The sequence below is a fragment of the Astatotilapia calliptera genome, chromosome 14 (assembly GCF_964374335.1).
Source record: "Astatotilapia calliptera chromosome 14, fAstCal68.1, whole genome shotgun sequence".
Lineage (NCBI taxonomy): Eukaryota > Metazoa > Chordata > Actinopteri > Cichliformes > Cichlidae > Astatotilapia > Astatotilapia calliptera.
Genome location: NC_137435.1, coordinates 10,729,861 through 10,754,498, shown reverse-complemented (window position 1 = coordinate 10,754,498; position 24,638 = coordinate 10,729,861). Strand labels below are relative to the sequence as shown.

General features: G+C 39.0%; 1 protein-coding gene across 4 annotated transcripts in view; it reads left to right on the top strand.

Moving 5' to 3' along the window:
- robo1 (roundabout, axon guidance receptor, homolog 1 (Drosophila)) overlaps positions 1-24,638 on the top strand; it is a 227,900-nt gene that overhangs the window by 15,418 nt on the left and 187,844 nt on the right. For 2 of the 4 annotated variants that reach the window (XM_080289182.1, XM_080289181.1), the window contains exon 1: positions 9,054-9,265. In XM_080289182.1, the coding sequence (XP_080145308.1) occupies positions 9,106-9,265 (160 nt within the window). In that variant the 5' untranslated portion in view covers positions 9,054-9,105. Of the gene's footprint in view, positions 1-9,053; positions 9,266-24,638 lie in introns of those variants that run through there. The other 2 variants (XM_026191730.2, XM_080289183.1) reach the window with 2 other exon arrangements.

Sequence of the window (24,638 nt, the reverse complement as noted above, 5' to 3'; positions counted from 1 at the left end):
TAGCTGTAAGTCAAATCAAACTGGTTTGGAGCTAAATGGAGGCAAAAATAAAACATGAAATGCAATTCCATTGGTGTATCCATTACTGCTAAATGCAAATGAAGCGATGAAAATGGCAAAGATTATATAATTCATGCATCATTGCACTATACTCTGAGGATAGACTGTGCCAGAATGATCTGGAACAATGAGGACTCACAGTATTTCAGCATCTAGGTAGCACTACAGAGAAAAAGCCAGTATAAAGAGAGTAACTTTTTTTTAAGTGGCAGGCAATTTCAAATGCAACATTTTGAAACGCTTAGCAAATTTAATCACACACGCAAATTGTATCCATGCAATTTGTCACATGTGTCTGCCAGCTAAAGGTACAGCTGCTGTATTTCTCAGGGAGAGAAAGGAATGTGGGATAGCTTTACTTAGAGATGGAGAAGGATGAAAGAAAGCAGGAGAGGAAGAAGAGAGATAGGGACTGCTCAGTGACATTTAATAAACTGGGATTATAAAGCTTGCTAAGAATGTCCTTATTTATCCGAGAATGTTATTGAATTCATGATGTGTTGCTGAAGTAAAATTTTATTTATTTATTTATTTCATATTGTGAAAAGTCCTGCAAAACAAACTGAACTATGCTATTTGGGTGACTGGCAGTGCTGCGACGTTTAAGACAGGATATAATGATTAATTTGCAAAATTTTGGTGAAGTTTACAGTAATGCACAATGTTCCACTGGTGCGAAGTGACTATGATGTTCATGGTCAATGTTAGGGTTACACTGAGTAGCAAATTAGCTATGATGACTGCACACCATCTACTTATAGGTTGTTAAATTTAGTTGGCTAACACAAAGAGCAGCAGCACAGCTCAGCTCCAACTCTGCTGGAGAGTTAGGATTCCCACATCTGCCAAATCCTACCTTAACTGTATAGGTGTAAGTCACCTATTTAAAATCTAGGTCCCAGCAAAGAGAGATTTAAAAAAAAATCCCTTTGTTTCTCTTCCTGTGTTCTATGAAACAGATGTTCAAGATGAGTACATATGCTAGAATTATGATTTAAGTTTACAAAATAAAATTGCATAGCAGGCAGAGGGTGTCCTTCAAAGAGCTACTTTTTACTCAACTGGAGAATAAATTAAATAAACTAGAATAATAAGTATAATAAGTAAAGTATAATTAGAAGCATAAATTCCTCTTTTTCTGCTCTGTACAATGGGGTGGGATTCAGTTACATATAATACAATGCTGCTACAATATTCTGCTCACAATAATGACAATAACAGGGCAGGACATTTTTATACCATACCCCATATACAACAGTCATCTAAGATTTATCCAATATGTAAGAGAAAAAAATACCCTAAACGTGCATGAATTGTGTACTGTATTATTTATTGTCATTAAATTGGCACATAATTTAGTTAATTTGCTGTCTGATTTGTCTTAGTCTGTGTTTCTTCTTCTCTTAGTTAGTTACTTTTTGTTTACTTTACCTCATTCATTTGATAATAGAGATAAGGAATAGTGACTCTGGTAAGTCAAATACTGAAAGACAACGTATCATAACAGAAACCTGTAGAAGATACTGCTGTATCATTATTTTTTCCGACACTTACTGAGCATGCATTCCATAATTGCTCCTCTTACGCTTTATCAAGTCATTTGATAAATGCTTCTTATTCTTCAATTTTATTTATTTCTTTTGCTCAGTAAAACATTATAAAGTTTTCTTAACAGTTTGATAAATACAGGCCTAGAGCAGTATTGCAAAATGGAGTCCATAAAGCTGTATTAGAGATTGCTGTGTTGTATACAAGAACCCTATTTATTTTCAGGATTAACTGTCTTACATCATACTGTTATGACAAAAAGCTTAACTAGGTCTGTAAAGATAAATGATACATGATAATTCACTACAGAGGCAGCAAGAGTTATGTTGGCTAATAAATGAGAAAGAGAACATGTAGCATGGAGGAAACAGAAGAAAATGTGCCTGTGGCCCAATTTCAAACAGACGCCTGGAGTCATGTTGTCTTCAGTCTGCCTTCGTGGTTCTGTATTCTGTTTATTCAGCTTGAGGCATTCTCTGACAGCTGTGCTGAAATGAGCTCTGTAAAGTTAGAAACAGACCTCTGAAGTTAAAAAAAAGTAGTCTTACACAACCACCATTGTGACACTTCTTACACCATACAACCCCACAGGGAACTGCAGCCCGGTTTCAATCAGACATCACAGTGAATAGATGAATAGAAAAAACAAGGTGTTACTATGATCTGTACACAAACTGTAAATGCAGTATATGTCCAGACATTATAAACTGTCAAAGAACCCCCCCTCCCCCCAGAAGCCTTATCTATTTATAGGTTATTACACAGAGCGGGTTGAGATTCATAAGGGCATATGGAAGGCAGAAGGAGATTGTCAGCCACTGTCACTTACAGTAAATGAAACCTCTGCTACTCCTGTCCTCCAGAAAGTGCATCTGAAACACACTATTAACTTTCCCATTGCTGATGTCACTTTTTATTGCCCCTTGGTTTCAGGTTTTTCTGAGTTGGCAGGCTCTGCTGCACTCCTTTCCAAACCCAGATAGATGCTTGTGACAGAGCATAGAAATACAGCAATGATGGAGATATTATTCTGAGGATTTAATTTGCCAGAGTGGGTTGGGAAAGTGCACCCTCATGATGATTAATGCAAAAAACCCTGTGCTCTGCTTTAGGAAAACCGTCCACTGTCTAGCTTTTGTCTATAAAATCTCTGAGATTTTATTAACACACATTTTTCAACCGTGTTTAGCCTGGAATTGAAAAGTAAGCTTAGTGCAGTTGTAAACCTGCCTGTGTGACATTTTAATCAGTTTTATATGTATATTTCTATATCTAACAGTTTGTTTCTGTGCCTGTCATATGGTGGATGTGACAGATGTTAAATCTGAGAGTGTTTGGTGAGAGGTTAATTACAAATCTGTATGCAGTATGTGGGAACTGGTTGTGAATTAAATTGGAAAATGCCTGCAGCTCATCTTCATCCAGCTGATATCCAATGTAGGTGAGTCTGAGTAATGAGATGGACCAGTTTGTGGGATGAAGACCATCAATTAATCATTTTTAGTTTCTTACAGAAAATATAGTTAGGGATGATTAATAGCAACTATTAATAAGATATTGTTAATGACCAGAGGTCTGCGACTCTACTGTGAGTGCTTAAACCGGCCATCAAGGGACTCGGTGTTGCTTTGCATGTGGCAGAGGGTAAAACGTGTGCTGCTTTTGTGCGGGGCATAATAGAGAGTGGCATTTGAACATACGCTTGCCGCATTGTGCACGCGTAATTAACATTGCATAATCTACCTGCTTACATAGCAACTTTTGTAATTAGAGTTATGATTGCAGCAGGATAATGACAGCGATTCTGCAGCCGATAATGACTGTTGTGCTCTTGGCAGTTGCTGCATTGTTTGTGTAGCAGACTTCTGACATATGGGACACAAAAGGACACAATAGCCAGGCTGACTGCTTTTGTTCAAACCCAGGCAGACCCAATCACTGCAGACAAATTGCGCTGTAAGTCGTCCAAATGATGCTGACCCTGGGAAAATGGTTCAGACACATAAGAACGGGCCCATAATGCGAAAACCTCGGCTACTTTAAGCTTGTGGACACTGAACCTGAGCACAGAACCTATAGCTCCCTGGTGCTCTCTGACTTCAATAATACTGTTTCACTGAGAGACATTTCTCACCGAGTAACAGCTTTTGGAATCTCCCAATCATGGTCTAAAGTCACTCAAAAGGAATAAAGTTAAGTTTGTATTAACTAAAGGCCTGTTTTATTGATATTAGAAAACAAATGTATGTTTTCTGTTTACAGAAAGAAGCACTTTGCCCAGCTTTTAAAAATATGTCCACATGGAGTAATAGGACTAAATAGGATTGGATGTTTTTATGGTAATACTACTTCGAAAAAATCAAAGAACCACCCATCTGTATCCTGAAATAATGGAATTGTCCTTTAAAGAAATGGTGGAGCCTTTATTCAAATAAATTAAGAGTTGTCAAAGATGGCATCTTGATAGCAGGCACTTAGGCCTGTGGCGTCACTCGCTGTGCAGTCAGTGGGGACAGGTCCATAGTGCAGGCTATGGACTAATCCATCATCACTAGTGAAGGGGCTGGGGGCCGTGCGCTTGGCTTCTCACTCCAGGAAATAATAAGCTTTTAATTTTTTAAAGATCACATTCATGAGAAGACAGGTCACTATAAGGAAGCCAAGTTACCAAGCTCATCTCCGGAGAGATACTGGAGTGGCTTCAGCTGTGATTTGAGTTTTATTTTTTCTTCTATCTGCATCAACTTCCCGGTTCTAGACAAAGAGATGCTTATTAAATTGGATCTGCTTATTGTCTAATTTTTCTATACCAGAATAAAAACCTCCATCTAGGCTAGTAGCTTCCACCATTAAAACAAATCCAAATGATCATTCACTACATGACATACAGTAGCAATGAACAGAAAGTGGGACAGTGAAGACGGGTCTCTCCCGGTGGAATGGATGGAGCATATGCTGTTATGTAAGTCAACTGCAGGGCGTCTTAATGGCTGCAGATTTGTTTCTCGTCCCTGAATGTTGCCACTGTCTGCACTGTGGTTCCCACAGCAGTGTGGAAGATTGGTAGTAGGTCTTGGAGGAGCATGAGAGATATGATTTACACAAAGAAGGAAGGACAGGTCAGCCACGTGTCATCCACCCTCCCTACCGATCACTTTCCACCACCCAGGCAGGTTAATCCGTTTATTGTAATGAAGTGAAGGAGCATAATGTGAATGTGAGATCCTTAATCCAGTGTTGGCATTTTTATGAGAAAGGAGAAGACATGGTGACACAGAGAACGGAGTGCATGAGAGGCACAGGGACTATTCATCAAAATACAGTGCTGACATGGCACAGCATGATAAACCACACCTAATGAGATTTGCAGGTGTATGTACAGAAGCAGCAAATCCCCTTAATGGTATTGATGACCACTGCACATGTACTGTAAATGTATTCTTTTTTCACTCATTCATTGTAACCTGTTCCGATACAGTAGGTTTTATCAGTTTATGCACATTTCACCAAATCAGAAATGGACTGCTATGAACTGAAGCTCATTGTTCATTAAAGTGTGATTCCCATGCGCTTTTGTTTGGGTCGCTATTGTTGTACCAGTTACTGTACATATGATTCAAGTCTTTTATAGATATATATAGCACATGGCGCACTAATCCTTAACTCTGGAATCTGAATCTAAGAAAAAATGTAGTCAATGAATCGCTAAAGCAGTTTTTTTTATTATTGAGCAGGAAAAAGCACAGAACTTTTATAATATAAGATTTATTTAATACTTATAATACTGTTTGACCTACTCTCAAATCTGTTTGACCATTTCCAGGTGTGCCAAAATATTCAGAGAAAGTGATAAAAGAAAAGAAAATATGATTTCTTTAAATAGTGAGGAATACATTTCAGAAATAAATGACATCTACAGTCAATATTTCATGCAAAAAGGCATTTCTATCTATTTTATTTCTAACTGCTGAAGCTATAGCAGTCTGAGTTAACAAACCCTGTGGATATTTTTGTCCCAGTGGTGGGTAATTGTTATTGCTGTGTTCTAAAAAACAAACCTGCATGTGACTATCATCTTTCTGGTCCTGCAAGGCAAAGGAACACGGAAGAAACAAAGGTACCGATTTAATCCTAAAAATACCTTAATGTTGGAAAATATCCAGTTTTATTTGGCTAACTTTCAGCAATATTCCACTCACACTCAGCTAAGATGAGGCTGTGAAGGGCATCGGATGCATTTCAGAAGTAGGGTCAGTGGCAAATAGAAATACTCATTAATATTGGAGAGGCCAGGGTCTATAATGGAACTGCTAACCCTGTGGTTAAAGACTAAGAGCTTTCTGATCAAAGTCACCAAGATAATATTGCTTGTCAGTATTTGAAATTTTAGGTTCTCTTCAAACTGGGGACAAATTGTGACCAGATATTTAAAACAGCGTGAGCATATCAGCAGTGTTTGTTTGTAAGAAAGACGGTAAAGAAGCACGTCGGTAGAGTATTTAGCAATAAACTTTATTCTGGATAGAAAATAACAAGAAAACGTCAGATTTAAATATTAACTATTAAATTAAATACTCTACCTGAGTACTCAAAGTGCTTTATACAACATGCCATTCATACAAGCACTTTTTTCTGTTCTCAAATGCTTTCTATCTAACATTCACACAAATTCAGATGCCAATGAATGCACTGGTGTTAGTGCTTTGCCCAAGGATACTTGACATACAGACTAGAGCAGCCAGAGATCGAACCATCAACCACAATGTTTTTGTGTTAATGTTTTTGTGCTTTATGTCATCTAATCTCTAAGAATGGATGAAATTATGGTAGTTGGCATAAAGTGATCCATGAGCTAAAAAAGTGTGGAATGGGGCATCTTTATGGTTAGTGACATTTCCCAAACTATATCACGTGATCAACAAGTGTTGAAGAGAAAATGCGAACAGAAAACTAATTTCTGCTTGTACACTCAAACCAGTACTTTACAAGAAGTCTTTGCAATTTAATCTTTCAAATAGTTATTGCAAAATGATACCATGCATTTATGTCACAGTTTAACTTTATGTTTTGCATTTATTGTATTTGTTTATGTCATACCAGTTGGGCTGATTCTTTGAAATCTTGAAGTCTTTCGGCTTTTTATTACACTATCTTTAAGCATAAGCATAAAACTGATGCATTACAATAAACAAACATTGGCAAATAACTGCCTTTAGTAATTGTCAGCTTATTTGTCTGTTGTTATGCTGATTGCACTCGACAACGGCAGTTTCAGCCTTTTCAGCCAATACATCCCCAATGCTGTCCCTCGGTGCTTTTGCTTCCCAAGCTGCTTTACTGTTGGTTAGTGTGCAGTTAGTATCAGAAGTAGAAGATGAAAGAAAAAAAAGGATTAAGCAATGAAAAGTAGAAGTCCCAGTCAGAGGTAAAATGAAGTTCATTCTTATAACCAGAGGTCTCCACTTAGCTTTCCCGAAAGTTATTTGCCAGTCCTGTATTTAAACATTTCACCTGAGAATTTCCAGGTTCATGGATAGTTCACATGGATTTTGTGTTTTCTTAATTCATCACGAAATACTTGCAAGTTGAGAAAAACATATGTCTTTGTTCCTTAATGTTCGATAATATTTCACCCACAGGTTGTGATTCCTGTTGAGTTGGCATTGCCTCGGTTTTGTAGGCCTACAGAAATCAATTTGTGGGCAGCGACTGTTCTGCTGATGGTTCCCGTCTTTTGTTGGAGTTGGTCACTGAGCCAGCAGCAATGCTGCTTGTCAGTGCCTGATTAATTGGCTTGAATCCATTCAGCAGTCATTGAGTCAGATAAAAAGAGACAATAAAGTCCTTTCATTCCTCCCGAACTGAATCTGTAGTGAACAAAGTCGAAGGCGCTGAAACAAGTCTAGCGAAACATGTGCATTCCCTTTGATGGAAGCAGGTTTAATAATGAGTCCTGAGCAATAGTCAATGATTGGACTGTGATGCATCCTTATGTGTGTTTGTAGTTTCCAGGAGGTAGGGCTCAAATAAATCTTCTTTTATCTCCAATTTGTCCATTCATCAATCAAATGGAACACTGTGATGAGTTGAATTATGAATCCAGCTCCCTACTTGATGGAGGGTTGAGGGGGTCCTCCCAATGCCATTCCCAAACCAAAGACCTCTGATGCTGACTTGTCACAGCCATCTCCTTACTGGTAATTGGGTATTTATCAGATTGCCTGCAAGAGGAAGATGCAGTGTTTATCTGACACAATTATCAACAATAATGGGGGATGCTAGCCTGCTAGTCTTCAAGGAAACTGTTAGTATGGTATGGATTCACATGGCCATGAGTAGTGAATGCAACAACTGGGACTTTATAAGACATTTAGGCAGGAAAATGATTGTCATATGGAAACAAATGTGCAAATACAACAAATAATTCTTAGAGTTTGCTGTGACACTGAAGGAATAAAGTAATGAAAACACATGTTGGTGCAACCCCAACGTTGAGATCTAACAGAGAGACTTTTCAGTGACTTATCTCATTCAAAAGCCAGGAAATAAAAGAGGTGCAAGACTAAATCGATGCAGCTGTGAGGAAAAGAATGACATAAAAGCTTCCATGATAAGTGGCAAATACATGGTCCATTTAGTGCGTTATTAAAAGACATGCAAGTCTGGAAGAATTAAGTAATATGAAACCAGAAAGTTTTCATAGCAGTGCCAAATTCACTGTCATTGCAACATATGTTGAATTCCACTGGTTGTTGTGGAATGGTAATGTAAATCATCATTATAAATGATCCAATGCTTGTAGAGACTCAGTCACTGCTGTGGTGCCTTGAAATATTTGATAAAGCATGTCCATCATGTTTTTGTTGAAGCATATCCAACTCAAGGAGTATGTCATGCCTGGAAAAAAGGCTGTAAAGAGAAAATCATACTGCCTCACAGCGCAGGGAGGGAAGTCTGAAAGACCAAGAAACGAAGCAGTCAAGGCTGCCTGGCCTGCTGGATGTAATCAAACAAGGGTGACCAGGTTGTTCCACAGATGGCTGATCTGGAGAATCCTCCGATTTATTTCCATGCCACAGACGGTCCTTGTCACTATGTGCAGGTGATTTCAGTAGGGCAGCATTCTCTCTCTCTCTCTCTCAGACACACACACACACCACTAAACTCTGACATCTTGGCTCCCGCGTCTGAAATCAATTTGACACCGACTTCTGTTGTGTTGTGAACAAAATAAGATGCTAGGTCAGAGTTTTGCAACAAGGAAAGTTGATTTGTAGCCTTCTTGGCATTGTTAGCAAGACTGAACTCTCTTCTGACAAAAAATTATGGAATGACACTGAATTACAACGTGAAGGAACTCATTAAAAGATTGTGAGAGCTGCGTTGTGTATTATGATTCTTGAAAGTAAGAAGTAGGAAATTTTATGCATTACACAACTTTTTTTTTCTTTCCGGTTGGTATTTACATGTGTGAGAGAATTCCCAGCTATATAACCGATGTTTAACGGTTTGTTTTTAATCTGTTTTTTCAGTTTGACCTTAAGTGATGCCAGGACAGTGAGCATCATTATGCGTGGCACATGGTCAGGGGCCACGCCCCTCTTCATTATGGTCCTCCTCAGGCTAGCTTGGGGTCAAGAGGTTCCTTTAATCCCAGGTAAGACATGACATGTTTCTCAGCACGTGCTTGTCAGCTCATCAGTGATCAAGACTTCATGGTCTGCCTCCATCGTCATGGTTTGTCTGTGTCTGTCTGTCAGTCAATGGCTGTCTGACTTATTGTATGCTTGACACCGCTCTTGTAGCTTTAGTGACTTACTGTTGACATGGGACTTAAATCCTGAATCATTTGGAGCTAAGATAACTTTTTTTTTGCCAACTTTTTTTTGGCACAAAGTAATTTTCTTGGTGACATTTTTTACAACAAGTAAAAGCGTTTGCAGCTCTAAACCTCAAGTTATTTGCACAACTGTTCCTGATTCACTGAAAGGTACTTGTACTTGTGGAATATTTAGAAAAGTCCCTGATTTTCCAAACAACAAAATAAAGAAGTACACTACTTTGTAACGGCCCTCCGTGGCTTGAGCACACTAATATTCAGAAAATTTTAATTTTGCACTGCTATGAACTTAATTTGGCTTGTCAGTATGAAAATAACTTACACCTTACCCACCTCTTCCCTCTTCTTGGGTTTGTAAAACAATACAATACAGAATGGAAGGGTTACAAAGACACAAAATACACAGAAACCTTAGATGGACAGTAAAACAGACATAGAGATTCTAAAGTTATGCCAGTAAGATGATCTTGTTTTAAACAATTTTTCTTGAACTTGTTTGGGAATTTGATGTACAAGTAAAGTACATGAAATAAAGCAGAGTCATAGGAATCATAGGAATTAAAGAAAAACCAGCTGTGGTGGGGGCTGCACATCCAGCCACCATTCAGTTATGTTCATTATATGTGTTCAAAGTATACTGTAGATGTTACTAACACTTTATCCTTCCGCTGATCATTATTATCAACTTCTTTAGGAGTCCTCTACATGTTTGATGACGTTATTTTGAAGATCCCTGACAACATATATGTACATATATTGAATACATGCACTATATGGACAAAAGTACCAGACCAGCAACATGTTACATTTGCAGGATCTTCTTGCATGGAAATGGATGCCATGAAGCTGCATGGTTGGAAAGCACATGAATTCAAGTATTAGGAGTTGTTTTTGTAGTGTATGCGATTTGAGGGTGAACTTTTTCAAGTCTTAGTTTTGACTGAGTAAGTGAATTACTCTGTAGTTTCTGATAAAAAGTTCAAGTTCACAAGGTCACCAAAGGATTTCACATCCTTTGAAAATTGCAAGTTATTAAAAATTGATTTTTTATTTTTTATTTCATTTTTTACAGTGGGAAATAGATTGAAATAACCCACAGATTGCTAAATGAATACTTCACTGGCTTCTGCCATCAATATCTGAAAGTTGGTCTGTTGACTTTTACAGATTTCTCTTCTTATCTGTCTATGAGATAAATAATCAAAATTGTTCCATGTCTTGTTTGCTTTAAGACTTTAAGATATGGTTGTTTTTACATGACTGATTTTCTAACCTGTGACATTTTACTGAAATGTCTCCCTGTTTGAGATAAGTGAACCACCCACACTATGTGCTTTTGTCACCGCAATTGACAGTCATTTCAGTTCCACCATGCTGATTTCTCTTTTTTCCACCCAGCTCTCATCCAGCAAGACAACAGGCCCTTGCAGTCCTGCTTAGCAGAGCATTTCACATTCACTGCTTGCTGTTACCTTCTCATTCTGGCTACTCTGCTTCTTTCTATTGCCTTTCACCTCTCATTCATTTTCTTTAACCATGCTCACGCCACCACCTTCTTCTCTTTGTATTTTCTTTCGCCAGCACTATCTAGGAAGCAATTTACTTGTCAAGCAGAGGGCAGTATGCAGCTCCCTGGTCTCCGATGTGATGGTGTCCGTGCGTGTGTGTGTATGAGGGATCGCTACCTTGGCAGAAATGCTTTCAATCACACTCTTGGAGCACGATCTCTGACTGGCAGCAGTAGGAGCTATATTAAGATTGAATCGAAACATTTTTGCTTAACAATCTGATGGCATCAGAGTGCTATACCAAGGGCTTTTACTTATCTCTATAGCTTATCACTGAAGAGATGCAAGGTGATACCCACAAGAATTCTAAGTGGCGGGTGAAGTATCTGTAAGTCAAAATTGTGTCAGGAACAAAGATATGAAAAAAGACATTCTTTCTTATGTAAGGCACCTGTTGTTTAGCTTCAGTGGCAATTCACCTTAACCTAAGATCTAAGTCATGGGTTGTACCTTCTGTACATGTGTCAGCAAAGGAAGGCAGCTCTCAGTAATGTCTAGATTTAGGAAAGCTGAATTCCACCAGGACCGTGTTTCTCAATGAGAGAGAAATGTCAAAGCGCCGCTTTATTTTTTTTTATCTTTACATACTTCATGACTGACAGTGCTATTATTTTCCTTGCTTTAATGTAAATATCAGCTGTTCCCGAAAGCAGTGACTCCCTGTTTCCTTTATTTAGGGCACTTTCATCATTTGGGTTTTCAGAGCTTCTTTGTTAACCATGTCTGATTCATGAGTAATGCACCATTATTATGTGTACTATCTAACTTTGGCGGAAAAAATAGGACACCATAAAAAAATTTTGTTTGCTCTAAAAGATTCTACAGCTAGTAATTTGCACTCAGTGACATTGTTCGGGGCCAGTGCAGGAAGAAGTACTCTTTGTAACACTGTGGATGGGGATATCATGGTGGTGGGTGTCAGTGTATCTCACGTTCCCAGATCTCGACTGTTTCAGACTGCATAGCTTGAACAGCTTGTTAGCATGATCTTCAGTCCTCCATCTGTGATCTGAGAGGCTGCATTCAGTTGGAGGACTGAGTATAGGGCACTCATGTTTTGAAAGTGTTCAAAGACCGATACAGTTAATGGATAAAGTTATTTTTTTAATGAAAAAAGTTACATTTGACTGGCATGCAACAGAAAGTTGACTTGTGTAAACATGCTGTAATCTTTACTGTACTGTAGCTGCCATCCACAGATGTTTCAGCGAGCACAAATTCACACAAAGTTGTTGCTGAACATGATCTGGAGGGTTTTTTTGCATACGTTACAAATAATGAGCTTGTCTGTGTCTGGTGAAAGGGTTGGAGGATAATTTTAGTAACCTCACAGTTGGCCATTGCAAAATGTGTGATATAACCATACAAGCAAATATATTTGTGTCAAATATGGCTTCAGACATTGATGTAGGTTTTTTTCTTTTATTATTTAATATTACCTACAGAATACAATTTTAACGGTACAGCTTTGACATGTTAAAGGCCAAATCCATTTCCAGGGTATCTTATATATCAACTGAATAAAGTTACAGTTTTGGTTGATCAGGCAACCATATGGCGTAAAGTTTTTGTACAGGCCAGGGTTTGAATCTAGTGTAGTCCATTTACTGCAGATACAGATACAGGCTTTTCTCTGTTTTATCGGCAGTTTGACTTTAAATTTCTTCTTTATATTGATTTTTTAACATTGTACTGTAGCAAACATTCAATATATAGTATGTGTGGCTCTGCATGTCCCATAAAGGAGAATTTTCTTTTCTTCATACAGCAGTTTTTGGTGAATCTGCTCTTTGATGTGATTCTCTAGACAAATGAAATCCATAACAAACGATATTACATCTGTTACACTCAAAGTGCAACAGATACTGATTCAATTTACTCATCCATTGTGTGACTAGAAACAAACTTTCCTGCAGAGACCTTCTATTTTTTCTTAAAACATTCAGGTTTCCAATGCTTTTCTATTAAAAAATTGAAACACTAAGCAAAGTTCATGGTTAAACTGCGCCACCACATAGTGTGAGTGCTTTCTGTCAGGTGAGAGAGCCAGACCCTGTGGTGTATTGTGGGTCCCACTCTTTCCCTTTACATTCAATATTCAGCTTGCACACCACCCCGAGGGTGATTAAATATGTGGTTAATACAGCACCATGAGAGTACTGAATTACACAGGAGCCATGCTGACCTTTTTAAATTACAGAACCAATTGTGCGAGACGGCAGAGGAAGTTTATAACAGGTACTGCCAAGATGAAGCCTGGAGGAGAATGGATCTGCTGCCACTGTCCTGCTGACGCTCTCCTTATTAGTGTTCTGCGCTATAAGCACCCTATTTGACACTCATTCTTTCCTTCCTTTCTCTCACTCTGGATCTCATTTGACTGCAGTTTTTGGTCGTTTTGTTTCTGTATCTTGTTTACTGTTAGAGCATCCGCGTAGATGAGCTGAAACAGCTGTCCTGCATACACAAACTAATTTGACATTTCATTTCACCGTTGATGAGACATGTATCACTCTTGACGCACAGAGTAGCCTCACTCCATAAATCTTGATCACTGGCCTTTTTCTCCGATGCATCCTAGTCAGCACATTGGCTTTGCAGATATTTGAAGGTCGTTTCTGATGTCTGATTTAATTTGAGGCTAACGCCAAAAAAATGAAGCCGCCAGTTTCAGCATCAGTCACGTGACTTCTTGGAGTCACAGCCATTTTTTCAGGGATGACTGTGTTCATCTTCAATCCCCATCAAAAGAATTCTAAACCTGACTGGCAGCGATACAACACTCTGCTTGGCAAAGGGCAGGAAAAGCTTTTTAGCAATGAAAAAGTCAGAATAAAATACCCAGACATTAAAAACCAGGTCTGTTTCTCTCCTAGCCAAGTTTCAAGAGTAATTCCTGATTGCTTTTCACAGCACTTTGCAAAATGCTCAGTAATTGTATTTAGATGAAAAATCCTCGTTTCACCACCACTGTTTCATTTTTCTTTCTCAAGAGAGAGTATGGCGTTATTGGAGGAAGAGGAAGGATTGAACGCTTGGCATTTAATATAATGAAATTCTTGTGATAGAATGTTTTTTAAAACAATACAGTTTAGTGACACTATTCATTCCATTAAGACATATTAAAAAGCTTTGTCAAAGACACCAGTGCTCATTTTTCCCTCTGAACTCTGTCCATACTGATTTCAGCGAACCGATCCCAGTCTTGTCATCTGAAATTGTGGTGCTGTGGCCATGCGTTATTTTCCTTTGCACTTTCTATCCCATGTTTTTTTTTGTCTTTAGTGCATTCACATTCATGTGTTTTTAATCTGTTGCAACATTAAGAATGATACATGGCAATAATTGTGTTCAGAAAAACAAAGTCTTTGCTTTTATGCTTCCCGGGGAGTAAAAATTGAACCAAATGTATCTGATGTTATTATTGATTGTCTTATTGAGAGGATTTAAAATCATATATTGTTGACGGAGGGGTTTTTTTTCTGTTTTTCATGTAAATATGCCTTTTTTTTTGCACTTCTGTGTAAGAGCCTCCAGTGTTCCATTAGGAAATGGCGGCAATCTGTCTGCCATCTTTCTTTTTGCAAAACAGCATTTTCGGTCACAGATAACCATATTGTTGGGAGCATCTGACACATTTCCTCTGTCCTGGGGCACAGAGCCCTGTGCTTATCATCTCCCTGCCTCTCACTTCATTCGGCCACCATTTAATTACAGAGCAGAGCAGAAGCCAGTGTTTCCTCATCACACTCCCTCCACCCTCAGGCCATCATTTAATGATGAAAAATCTGCTGTGGGAGATTTGGGCATTTGTTTTATTATCATTCTTTTCTCTTTTTGCCATCGAGCTGTGTGTCTGTGAATGAAAGGAGGGTGTTTTTGTACACAACCAGCATATTTTTGGCAATATATTTTGCTCGCAGGCTTGAAATTTGATATTCTGAGCTTAGAAGTAGTGCTCTCTGTATTTCACACCCTCTGCTATAGCTTCTCACGTATGAAGTGTGACTTTATCTTGAACCTCAGCTCCCTACCATTAAGAATGGGTCTGTAACAAAGTTAGTCCAAGGGGAAGGTAAGATTTAGCTCAGGTCACACTTCCTCTAAGGCAACAAAAGATAAAATACCACAGAGGCGCAGAGGTGAACTATGATGAGACTACAAAAAACTTTAATATCACATGCTTTGCCAAGTGTGTGCAAGCCATTTCCGGCACTTTAAGCAAGATAAACAGAAATGGCTGAAGCTGTAATGTCATCATAAAATATGCTGACTAATTATAACCATTACCAGCCACGCATACATCAGCAACCTCACAGGCATTTTAACTGAATGTTGGGAAACCTTGTTTAAGGCATTTGTTAATCTAATTTTGAACATCCTTCAAGCAGCACTACGTGTTTCACTTGAATATTCATACAGTATGACTCAGCTTGTGGCTTAATGATTTCATTCAGAAACATTCCAGTGGACACATTTGAGAGAGAAAAAATCATATTCCTGTCTATTCTTTATTAGGCTCCTATAGGAGTTTTAAATAAAATATAATTGGCAATATAGTACCAGATGGTACAATACCAGTGTAGCTGCACATATTTTTCACATGCAGCTCCTTCATACATTATTTCTCCCCAGTTGCGAATGTGTGTACACTTGTATGCACGCGTGATATGGTGTGCTATGCATACAGCAGACTTTATTGATTTCCACAGAGACATGACACAGGCACCTTTGTATCTTTTCACCTCATACCTCAAGTTTGGCCCTCTCTCACATGCATACATACATACATGCACGACCCCACTGCTTTCCCCCCCCCCGCCCTCCTGATTCTCCGAGCTGAAACATCCCTCTCATGGGGTTTGTGCTGTGGGGCTACGGGAGAGTGTCATCTCACAAATGAATTTCTCCTCACATCCCGCTCTCCATTAAAGAACCTGTTTGTGCTCCTACAGCAGCACGCAGAACTCCCCTGCAGCTGTTTGTGCTCTCAGACACAAGTACTTGTTCTTTATATACCTGTGTTGTTTGTGCTCCGGCTACCTGCATCTCATGCACTCAGCAGTGAGACTCTTTCTTGCCATATTGCATTTCTCATGTGCTTTTGTTCATGTGTGCTTCTCATTGTTTTACTAGTTTTTCCCATCAAGGTTGTTGAATTTGTTAAGTCAGTGTGAAGACATTATTGCATTCTTGCAAAGGGTGGTCTTTAAATTTAATGTCATGATCAAGAAAGCAGACAAACTACAAAAATCACATGCTTCCTTGTTTCCTATGTAGTCACAGCTATCGTTTTATGATTTTGGTTTAGATTACATTGAATGTCCAGCCTATTGAAAACTCCTCTTGGCTTTTTTGCTTTATTCTTTTGGATCTAGCATAGTTGCATGCAGTAATGACAGGATATTAACGTTTTCAAGGTCAGTAAAATATAACACTGCCACAACAGGAAAACATTGTCATTTCTCACTCACACAGGAGTCATGTCGTTCCAGTTTCACTTTTGATGAGGAGCTCAATAGGCATCCGTCTCTACAAACTGTTGATTTGGATTCTGAACTCAGTTGTGGAGATGTATTGAAGGACTGGCAGACAAATTGAGCATCACCCATGATTGGAAATCCATGTGCCTGCCTACGTGCTTTTTGGGACAATGAGCATCTTATTTGTTCCTGCTGAAATCACATGCAGGGATTTCAGGGATTTCCAGGCATATAGAAAAGGCAATTTTCACTCATCAGTGTATGTTTATGTTCCACATGCACTCCTTGTATATGTTCATCTGTGCATCTGTCAGGGGGTGGGTGAGTTGGAAAAGTATGAAAATGTTTTGGTTTTGCGGGAAAGAACAGTTGGATGCAAATCCTCTCTTAAAGTCGCTGCTCTGTCTTAATTGATGTTCCATTGAATTTGAGCTTTAAAGCCTCTGCAGTACCACTGGGTATTCTGTGCATGTAGCCTGAATGGCCTTTGTAAAGTACTGAATTGTGAGCTCAATTTCCTATGCACGCTCATCGTTTCCCTTTCCCATTTGAGACAAGATATTGGAGATGATCCCCCTATTCTGGCAAGTGGCCATTTTAAATGGAAGCTATTTCAGCTCTTTCATTTGTCAATCAGGCTGAAGAGTGAGTCTCTGACGGTGGCTCAATGTGAGGCTGTAATTGTCAGCGTCCCCTTCTGCCCAATGCGCAGCCCGGTGCTTTGCATGTGAAAAGATCCTGAAAGAAGACGTGAGTGCTGAATTAATACTCAAACTGCCTTTTGTCTCCATCACTTTAGCTTCTGCCACCGTGAGGCACAATGGCACAGACATGCAGACAATCGATGAGGAAAAAGCGAGCAGGATGAAGGCTTCCTGTCTCCATTTTTAAGGCTCTTTCTGAGTGAAAATTGCAATATTTAGGGATTTGGATCCACCTGTAGAAGCTGCCCTCATTGCCTATATATAGTGGAGTAGCACAATGATTTTGCTGATTTTAATAGACTTTTATTAAAAAAAAATAAAAAAAAAAAAAGATCACAACTTGTTGGAAATGTTGGAGCTGAAAAACGGTGTACACCAAAAATCATTAAAAAAAAAACAACTCCTTCTGTGGACAGTGTTATATATTTTTCTTTACAATAAAATTTCCAACCACATCAATAAACCACAGCTGAAAGATGCATCTGATCCATTATTTCAGTATGTAAAAAGGATTTCAGTGTTATACAGTAATTTTTAATAGTATTCTACCACAAATATAATGTGTTTAGTGTATTTGCTCATATCGAGTCTAACATTGAAGACTTAACTGGATGTTATATATCATGGCTGAGAGTGGAAAACAACCGCAGTGGCTTGCTTGGAAGCACTTCCAATTGAGACAACACATATTGCATGTAACAGTAGACTTTGTAATTGAATTTTCCATAATGTTTCTAAAAGTTAATTTAATTAGAAGGTGTATATTTTTCCAAAAAAATAAGCATATTTTATATATTGAATTCATTTATAGTAAAAATTCAGTTATTATTGTGACAAAAAGTTCCTCTATCACATTTTTAGGTTGTCAAGTCATTATGAATGTAAGCTCACTAATCAGAAAATGTTTGCCTGCATGCCTACATTCTAGTAAACAGTGCTGAGATGGTCTCGGTCCACCTTTCCATTCAGTGGGACGATAACCAAGCTATGATGATGGCCTGATAACGGTCTGTAAGACTGCCTTAGCATCTATTGTGGTTTTAGGGAAGAATATTTCTGTTTTTCCCTTATCTCCTCTTAATGTTGTCCCACCTGTACCCTCATAATCCCTACAGGTCCTCTTGCTTCCAACATACTGCTGTCTGTTGCAATTCCAAGTAATGATTTGGGTAAAAACTGTTAGGGGACATTGGGAGATAGGATTCTTTACTGTACAAAGGGAATGTTCCACTTTTTATATAATAGTAAATAGGCAGAAATTTAAAAAAGGCACATTCCAAGTCCCAGTTGGAGTTATAGCAGATCTACCAAAACTTTTGCTCCATTTCTCTTGCTGTTAACCTTCTCTATGACTACAATTTCTTCTGGATCTCATGATGTGTGTATATAGAACAGGTGGCCTTAGGGGGAGCAAAGCCTTTGTTTGACGGACTAAAAGAGATTTCCCTGGACAAAGTCCCCATGCTGATGATCATATCTAGGTAATAAGCCTGATATACAGCCCTATTTTCCTGATGTTTACAGCAGCCCCATGCAGCTTTAATTAACGAAAGAGGTGTCCCTGTTGCTCTAGAACAGCCTCACCTGATCAGTTATTTCCATTTAGAAACACACACTTGACTATAAAAGTCAAATGGAAAATGGCTTTAAAACAGCAGAATTTCCTAATGAACACTTAAATCAGGCAGGAAAACATCAGATTAGCATTCTGTCAGCACTAAATGCCACCCAGGAAACGGTGTGCACAAAGACTGCGGGAAATTAATTTGGAACAAAAAGCCAGTGGAAGGTTTTTTCCCCTTATCTCTCCATGTGAACTTCACAAGGAGCAGGTTGACATTGGTTTTATTACCCCGGAGCACTGATGACGAGCTGGATGAGCGAAAGTGCTGACAAGAGGGAACGAGCGGGTGATCAGTCACTGGCTGGGTGCCCATCACAGGCACTCAAGGATGCTGAGAGGACGTTGGCCTTTGTCATGTGATTGCCTGGATGAGAAGACCTATGGCAGAGCCAAGTGTGTGGGGGGTTAAACGTACACAGCTAGGCCGCAGCATCAAAGAAAAGGGAATCTTTCCGCATGCAGTCAGACACAAGAGTCCAGATATGCTCACAGTAAATATTCTCACACACCTGCGCATACTTTAAGTACACATTTGTTTGTAGAGACAGCTTCGTGGTGATAATGATGGTACTGATGGTGATAGAACCACCAACTACATTCACTTGACTGATGTCAAGTGTCAGCTTTTCTACCTTGTTCTTTTTCTTTCCCTGCTTCCCTCTCCTTGAATCCATATGATGCACTCCCCCCACTCTACATCTCTCCCTGTCATATTAATGTCAAGTTTCTTCGAGTAAAGGTAAGGGGAAACCGAGCTTCCTCTACCATCTTGCTTTTCTTTGCGCAGTTTTATTGCCTGTGTCTGTCACACCTTCAGGCTTTGCTGCACAAAAGTGCAGCTGTGTACTCGACATTCACTTTTATCGGCTGCATGGAGTTGATTGCAGGAGGCATAGCTTGAAGGTTACAGTGCCCCACGAGTAGCAGCAATTCAAAACAATGTATTGATATATCCTTCACGATCATTTTAGTGCTATAACATTAGTATTAGTCACAGGTTTTTTATGCCTGAAGGCTTTAATAGCAAGTTAATGATCATTATTTGAGAATTTCTGACCTGTGTAATACAGGTACCAGCTTGTTCTTTTGTTTGTTCAAGATTCACTCACATTATTAGCCTCATTAGCCAACAGCCTTCATCAAGAGATGACTTCTGAGATGTGTTCTTGATATAACACTCTCATACTTGTATGTACACTGAAAGAGATAATGCTGTGTGTAATTGTTTCTCCGGTTTATACGGACTGTGAAAGAATCGATTCGGATTTAAGCGGTTGGTGATAAAATCCGCAGCTGTGCACCGCTCTGTGCAAAAATATATTCTGAAGGTAAACAGAAGCTATAATTAATGCCACAATTATATTACCTTTTAAAGTTAGTTCTCACAGTATGGAAGCTTCTCTCTGTGTGTCTCTGGATAGAGTTTACTTGTTGTGAGACCAAGAGGGAATTTTGTATAAAAGTCAGTAACTTAAATAAAAACACGTTTTGGCTAATGTTATGTTTACGTATGTTCTTTCTGTAATTTTTAAAGATATACTTTTGAGTTTACTGACTGAGCTGAGGTGATGAAAATGCACCAATGTACTGTAGCAAATTACAGAGTTATGTATTTTATTGGCAGCCTTTCAGATGCATTATAATATAATTAACATCTGATATTTAAACGTTTGATTGTGTTTTGCCACAGTTAAACGGGTTTATATGACGTCAGATCAGTCATTTCTGAAATAAGAGCACCGGTGATGTATTCATGTCATGTTCATGTTTTCAATCAATATGCTGTTGCGACTTCAATGTGCTGTTGCATTCCACTGCATTAGCTTTGTTCAAAGACAAAAAGATTAAGTTGTTTTAGAAGATGTTCCTTTAAATTGGTAAGAGGACTGATTTTCTGTAGCACCTTTCTACTCCTTTTTTGTGTATAAGTGCTTTCTATCTAATATTCCCTCCTGGATAAACTCGGGGTTCAGAAGCTTGCCCAAGAATACTTTTGCATGCAGACTGTAGCAGCCTGGGATCAAACCACCAACCTTCCAATTAGTATATGACCTGCTCTACCTGAGCCACAGTTACCCCAAAGATGAAGGAAGAAATAAATTTATGTCCAACAGTGTTGACTGAGCTGCATAATACATCACATCTACACATTATGTGTCGCACCATGCATGCAATGGATTGCACTCTTTTGGACAAAGAGTGCTTTTGCATATTTCAACCGAACAGGGGAAAAAGAGGGTGGGGGTGGGGGGGGGGGGGGGGGTGTAGCCCTGGTTTTCCTTTTTTCATAAATTACATAAATTAATGTGTAAATAGGTAGTTATTAGTGTTTAAAGAGGCCTGTTGTGAAACTGTGTGAAGTGCTGTGACAGATTTGTGAGGACATGAAACTTGACAATGGCACAATACAGCCTCTTCAGCCTCTGTGACATCCTTTCCCCGGCCTTCTGTATTCACTATTTTGACTGAAATTAATTGCCTCTAGTGCCCTTTATCACTGTGACAATACAGAGAGATGTGAAGTTGACAGTGTTGACTTCATTATTGCTCATTTCCATATGAACAACAGTGGTGAAGAGGTCTTCAACCTGCCCACTTACCTCTACTGTGCTTATAAATTGCACAACGCTAATACACACACAGTTACACACACATATCCCAGATTACCATATAACTGCCCTTCACAATCTTTGACAGGTCCTTTTTCTTTTTGTCTGTTATGCGGTATTTTATTATCTAGAGTAGATGCTGGCAGGGACGGGATGTGAGGGACAGTATCATTTGCCAAGGCTGCTGCTAATGGGTGCTGAAATCTACAGGACTCATATGGATTGTGGCCAGGTGTGGAGGGGGTACAGAGTTCCATATCAAATGGCTACACTGCCCCAGACCTCTCTGTGTTGGGTGATTAATCTTGCTGTCAGTGAACTGTCTTTCAAAGTATCTTTTACCTCGTCCTCACCCTTCTTCTTCTTTTTCCTGACCGCCCGGAGTTGTAAAAGCAAAAGAAAGCGTGTCCCATCCCTCTTAGGCTTCCACCCATTTACCACTCATGCAATCACTTGATCAGAGCTGTATTTGATGATGAGTGTGCTGAGTGGAGGTGGGCAGAAGAGACCCATGGGGTGGCTCATCTTTACCTACTTCTCATTGGAAGTAGAACTATGATGGAACTAAACTACACTGCAGAATGAGCTTTCCTGTTACTTTCCAAAGGCCCTCTGTGCATTGCAAATCACACCGCAAAATGATTTTCAGCTTCTGTGCAGCTGCACAGTAAACATCTTTGCATGGTGAATAAGTGGACCATAGTGAAAACTGCCCTTAGTGTCTGCTGACATGACCATTCTTTGCATGTCTGAGGGAGAAGCTAAGGGGCTAAGCTCATGTTTCCTGACCCAGCAACAGCAGGAAGCAAAGCATAGAAAAGAGAAGAGAAGCACTCAACTCTCACTTAACAGTAGTAAGATGACTGTGTGAGCTGTGCCCATTTTAGACAATCCCCTTTAATGCTTCATTTGTGTGATTTTGTGAGTGTGGCTGCTTTAGAAAAAGAGTCTTCTGCTTATCATGCCAGAGAGATGAAAAATGCAATTGCAAGAGACAGTTATTTATGAACTGTGATAAAGTGTAATTTACCCACAGAGTGAAATGAATAACAAAATAGAGATGTTTTCTTGCCCTCTACACACAAGTTGCTTAAATATCCTAAAAGTGCATATCGCCAACTCTAGGGTGAATAAATAAATGGTACATTTCATTCTTTGATCAGTCTTCTTTTGTCCAAACCTATGAAGGAGCAGACAAAGAGCATAATTTGACCTCATCATACCCACCCTCACATATCAAATATTAGTTTGCTTAAATATTTACTTTTTAGATCTTTATAGTCAATCACAAAGAGCAGGTCAGACAGTCTTGTGGCACAGTACTATACACACTCTTAAGATATCCTGTGATAGTAATAATTACGAATGACAGGACAGTATCAAGCATAGCTATAACAGTCTTTAATGATCCCTTTAACGGCAGATTTAAAACTTGTCTTATAATTTTATAGTAGCAATAAAAATCGATGGAGAAATCTCTCTTCCACTTTGAAAAAAAAAAGAATCTTCTACTGATGACAGTGAAAGACACGGACTCTATCTACTTAAAAGCACATATAGAGTCATTAGGGGATGTGAGTGTGTCATTGTGTAAAGGCTTTACAGCACTGGTCAGCACTGATTGCTCTGGGAGGGGGGCTGCAGGTTTATGTCAAGGTGACTATGTCAGTGTGTCATTCCTGGGCGCCCTCATGCAGAACATTGCTTATTTATACATCTGATTTCTCTTTTCAATTGGTTTTGCTGTTCCTGTGACAATGGATGAAGCAAAATTCCCCAAAGAAGCGTACAAATCAATAGCAAGATAGCTGACACAGCGCTCTAGGCTGGAGTGTGAGTGAGGACCTGACAGGGCTTGTTTCACTCCTACCTGACATGTTCACACCAGATCTGACATTTGCTGTCAAACACTGACCCTCCCCACTGTGCTCCACCTCACCAGCATTACGTGGGTCTTCGGGACAGATCTGCGTGGTTTAATAGTTTTATTGCTTTGCGTGTTGGGATTTTGACAGGTCAGGTTTTTAAAGATGTGCACAGTATACTCCAACTTTCACTACAGACATGTATTTGTGCTCACCAGTTTTCTTGTGAATGTGTTGCTGTCTTCCATTACCAGAGCTTTCAGAAGGCTTAGCATTTCCAGATGTTTCTCTATCTATAGCCATTTGTTCAATAAGACCTGTGCCGCTTGATATTGATTAGCCATCAGTCATGGGCTTATGCATGGTCCAACCCTGACCAATACTTTATTGGTAATAGAATGGATAAATGGAATATACTATATCATTAGTGGATAAATATCATCAAAATGATCCAACTATGTATTTCGTAACATGGTTCTCTGCTATGTGTATCTTTGGTTTATATATCTGCACTTTTTCTGAGCGAGACAACATGTTTGTATCTGTTTTAATAGAGTAGGTAACTTATTCAGGAAATCTATAGTTTTATCAAGTTTTTTTAATGTCAGAAACATCTATTCCAACATTTTTTTTCTACATGTGAAGCACAAGTATTGCTATCAGCATGTTTTGGATATTTTGTTCGTTTATGACTTGAAGCTAACTGCCTGCCATTGGCACTCAATTTCTAACCCACTGTCTTTCACTTGTACCTCAGCCTATCCATCGCTACCTTCATCACTACCACAGCTTTCCTTTGACCTATAGTGCAGCACTAGAGCTGTCATGCTCACTAATTTAGTAGTGACCATCCATCACCTAGAAAAGGCCCCATGGCTTTTAGTGTATTGGCACACATTAACAGTTCCTTCAATGCTGAACCAACCCCCACTGTACCTGTGTTGCCAGCCTTTCTTTGATCACTAATAAAAGAAAGGTAAAAAAAAAAAAAAAGTATATTGTTCAATAATATTGACCTGCACGGTGATTTATCCACCTTTGTATTCAAAATGTTTTTTTTTTCTTTGAGAGGTTTCATGTTCATTTCTACCACCGTAAATGCCCCCATGCTACAGAGCATTCAATAGCTTCTGACTTGATTTATCAGTTTTAAGAAGAAATTGACGAGAGCTGCAGAGAAGTGACAGTCTGGCCCATTAATCAATGTAAAGGGCAGTTTTCTCCTGAAACACAGGCAATTCCAACAGAGCACTAAGTGAACCACTGTGGTCATCAGAAAAAATGAAAACTGTTCAGCTGAGGGTAATGTCCTGCACACATCTAAGAATACAAAGGCT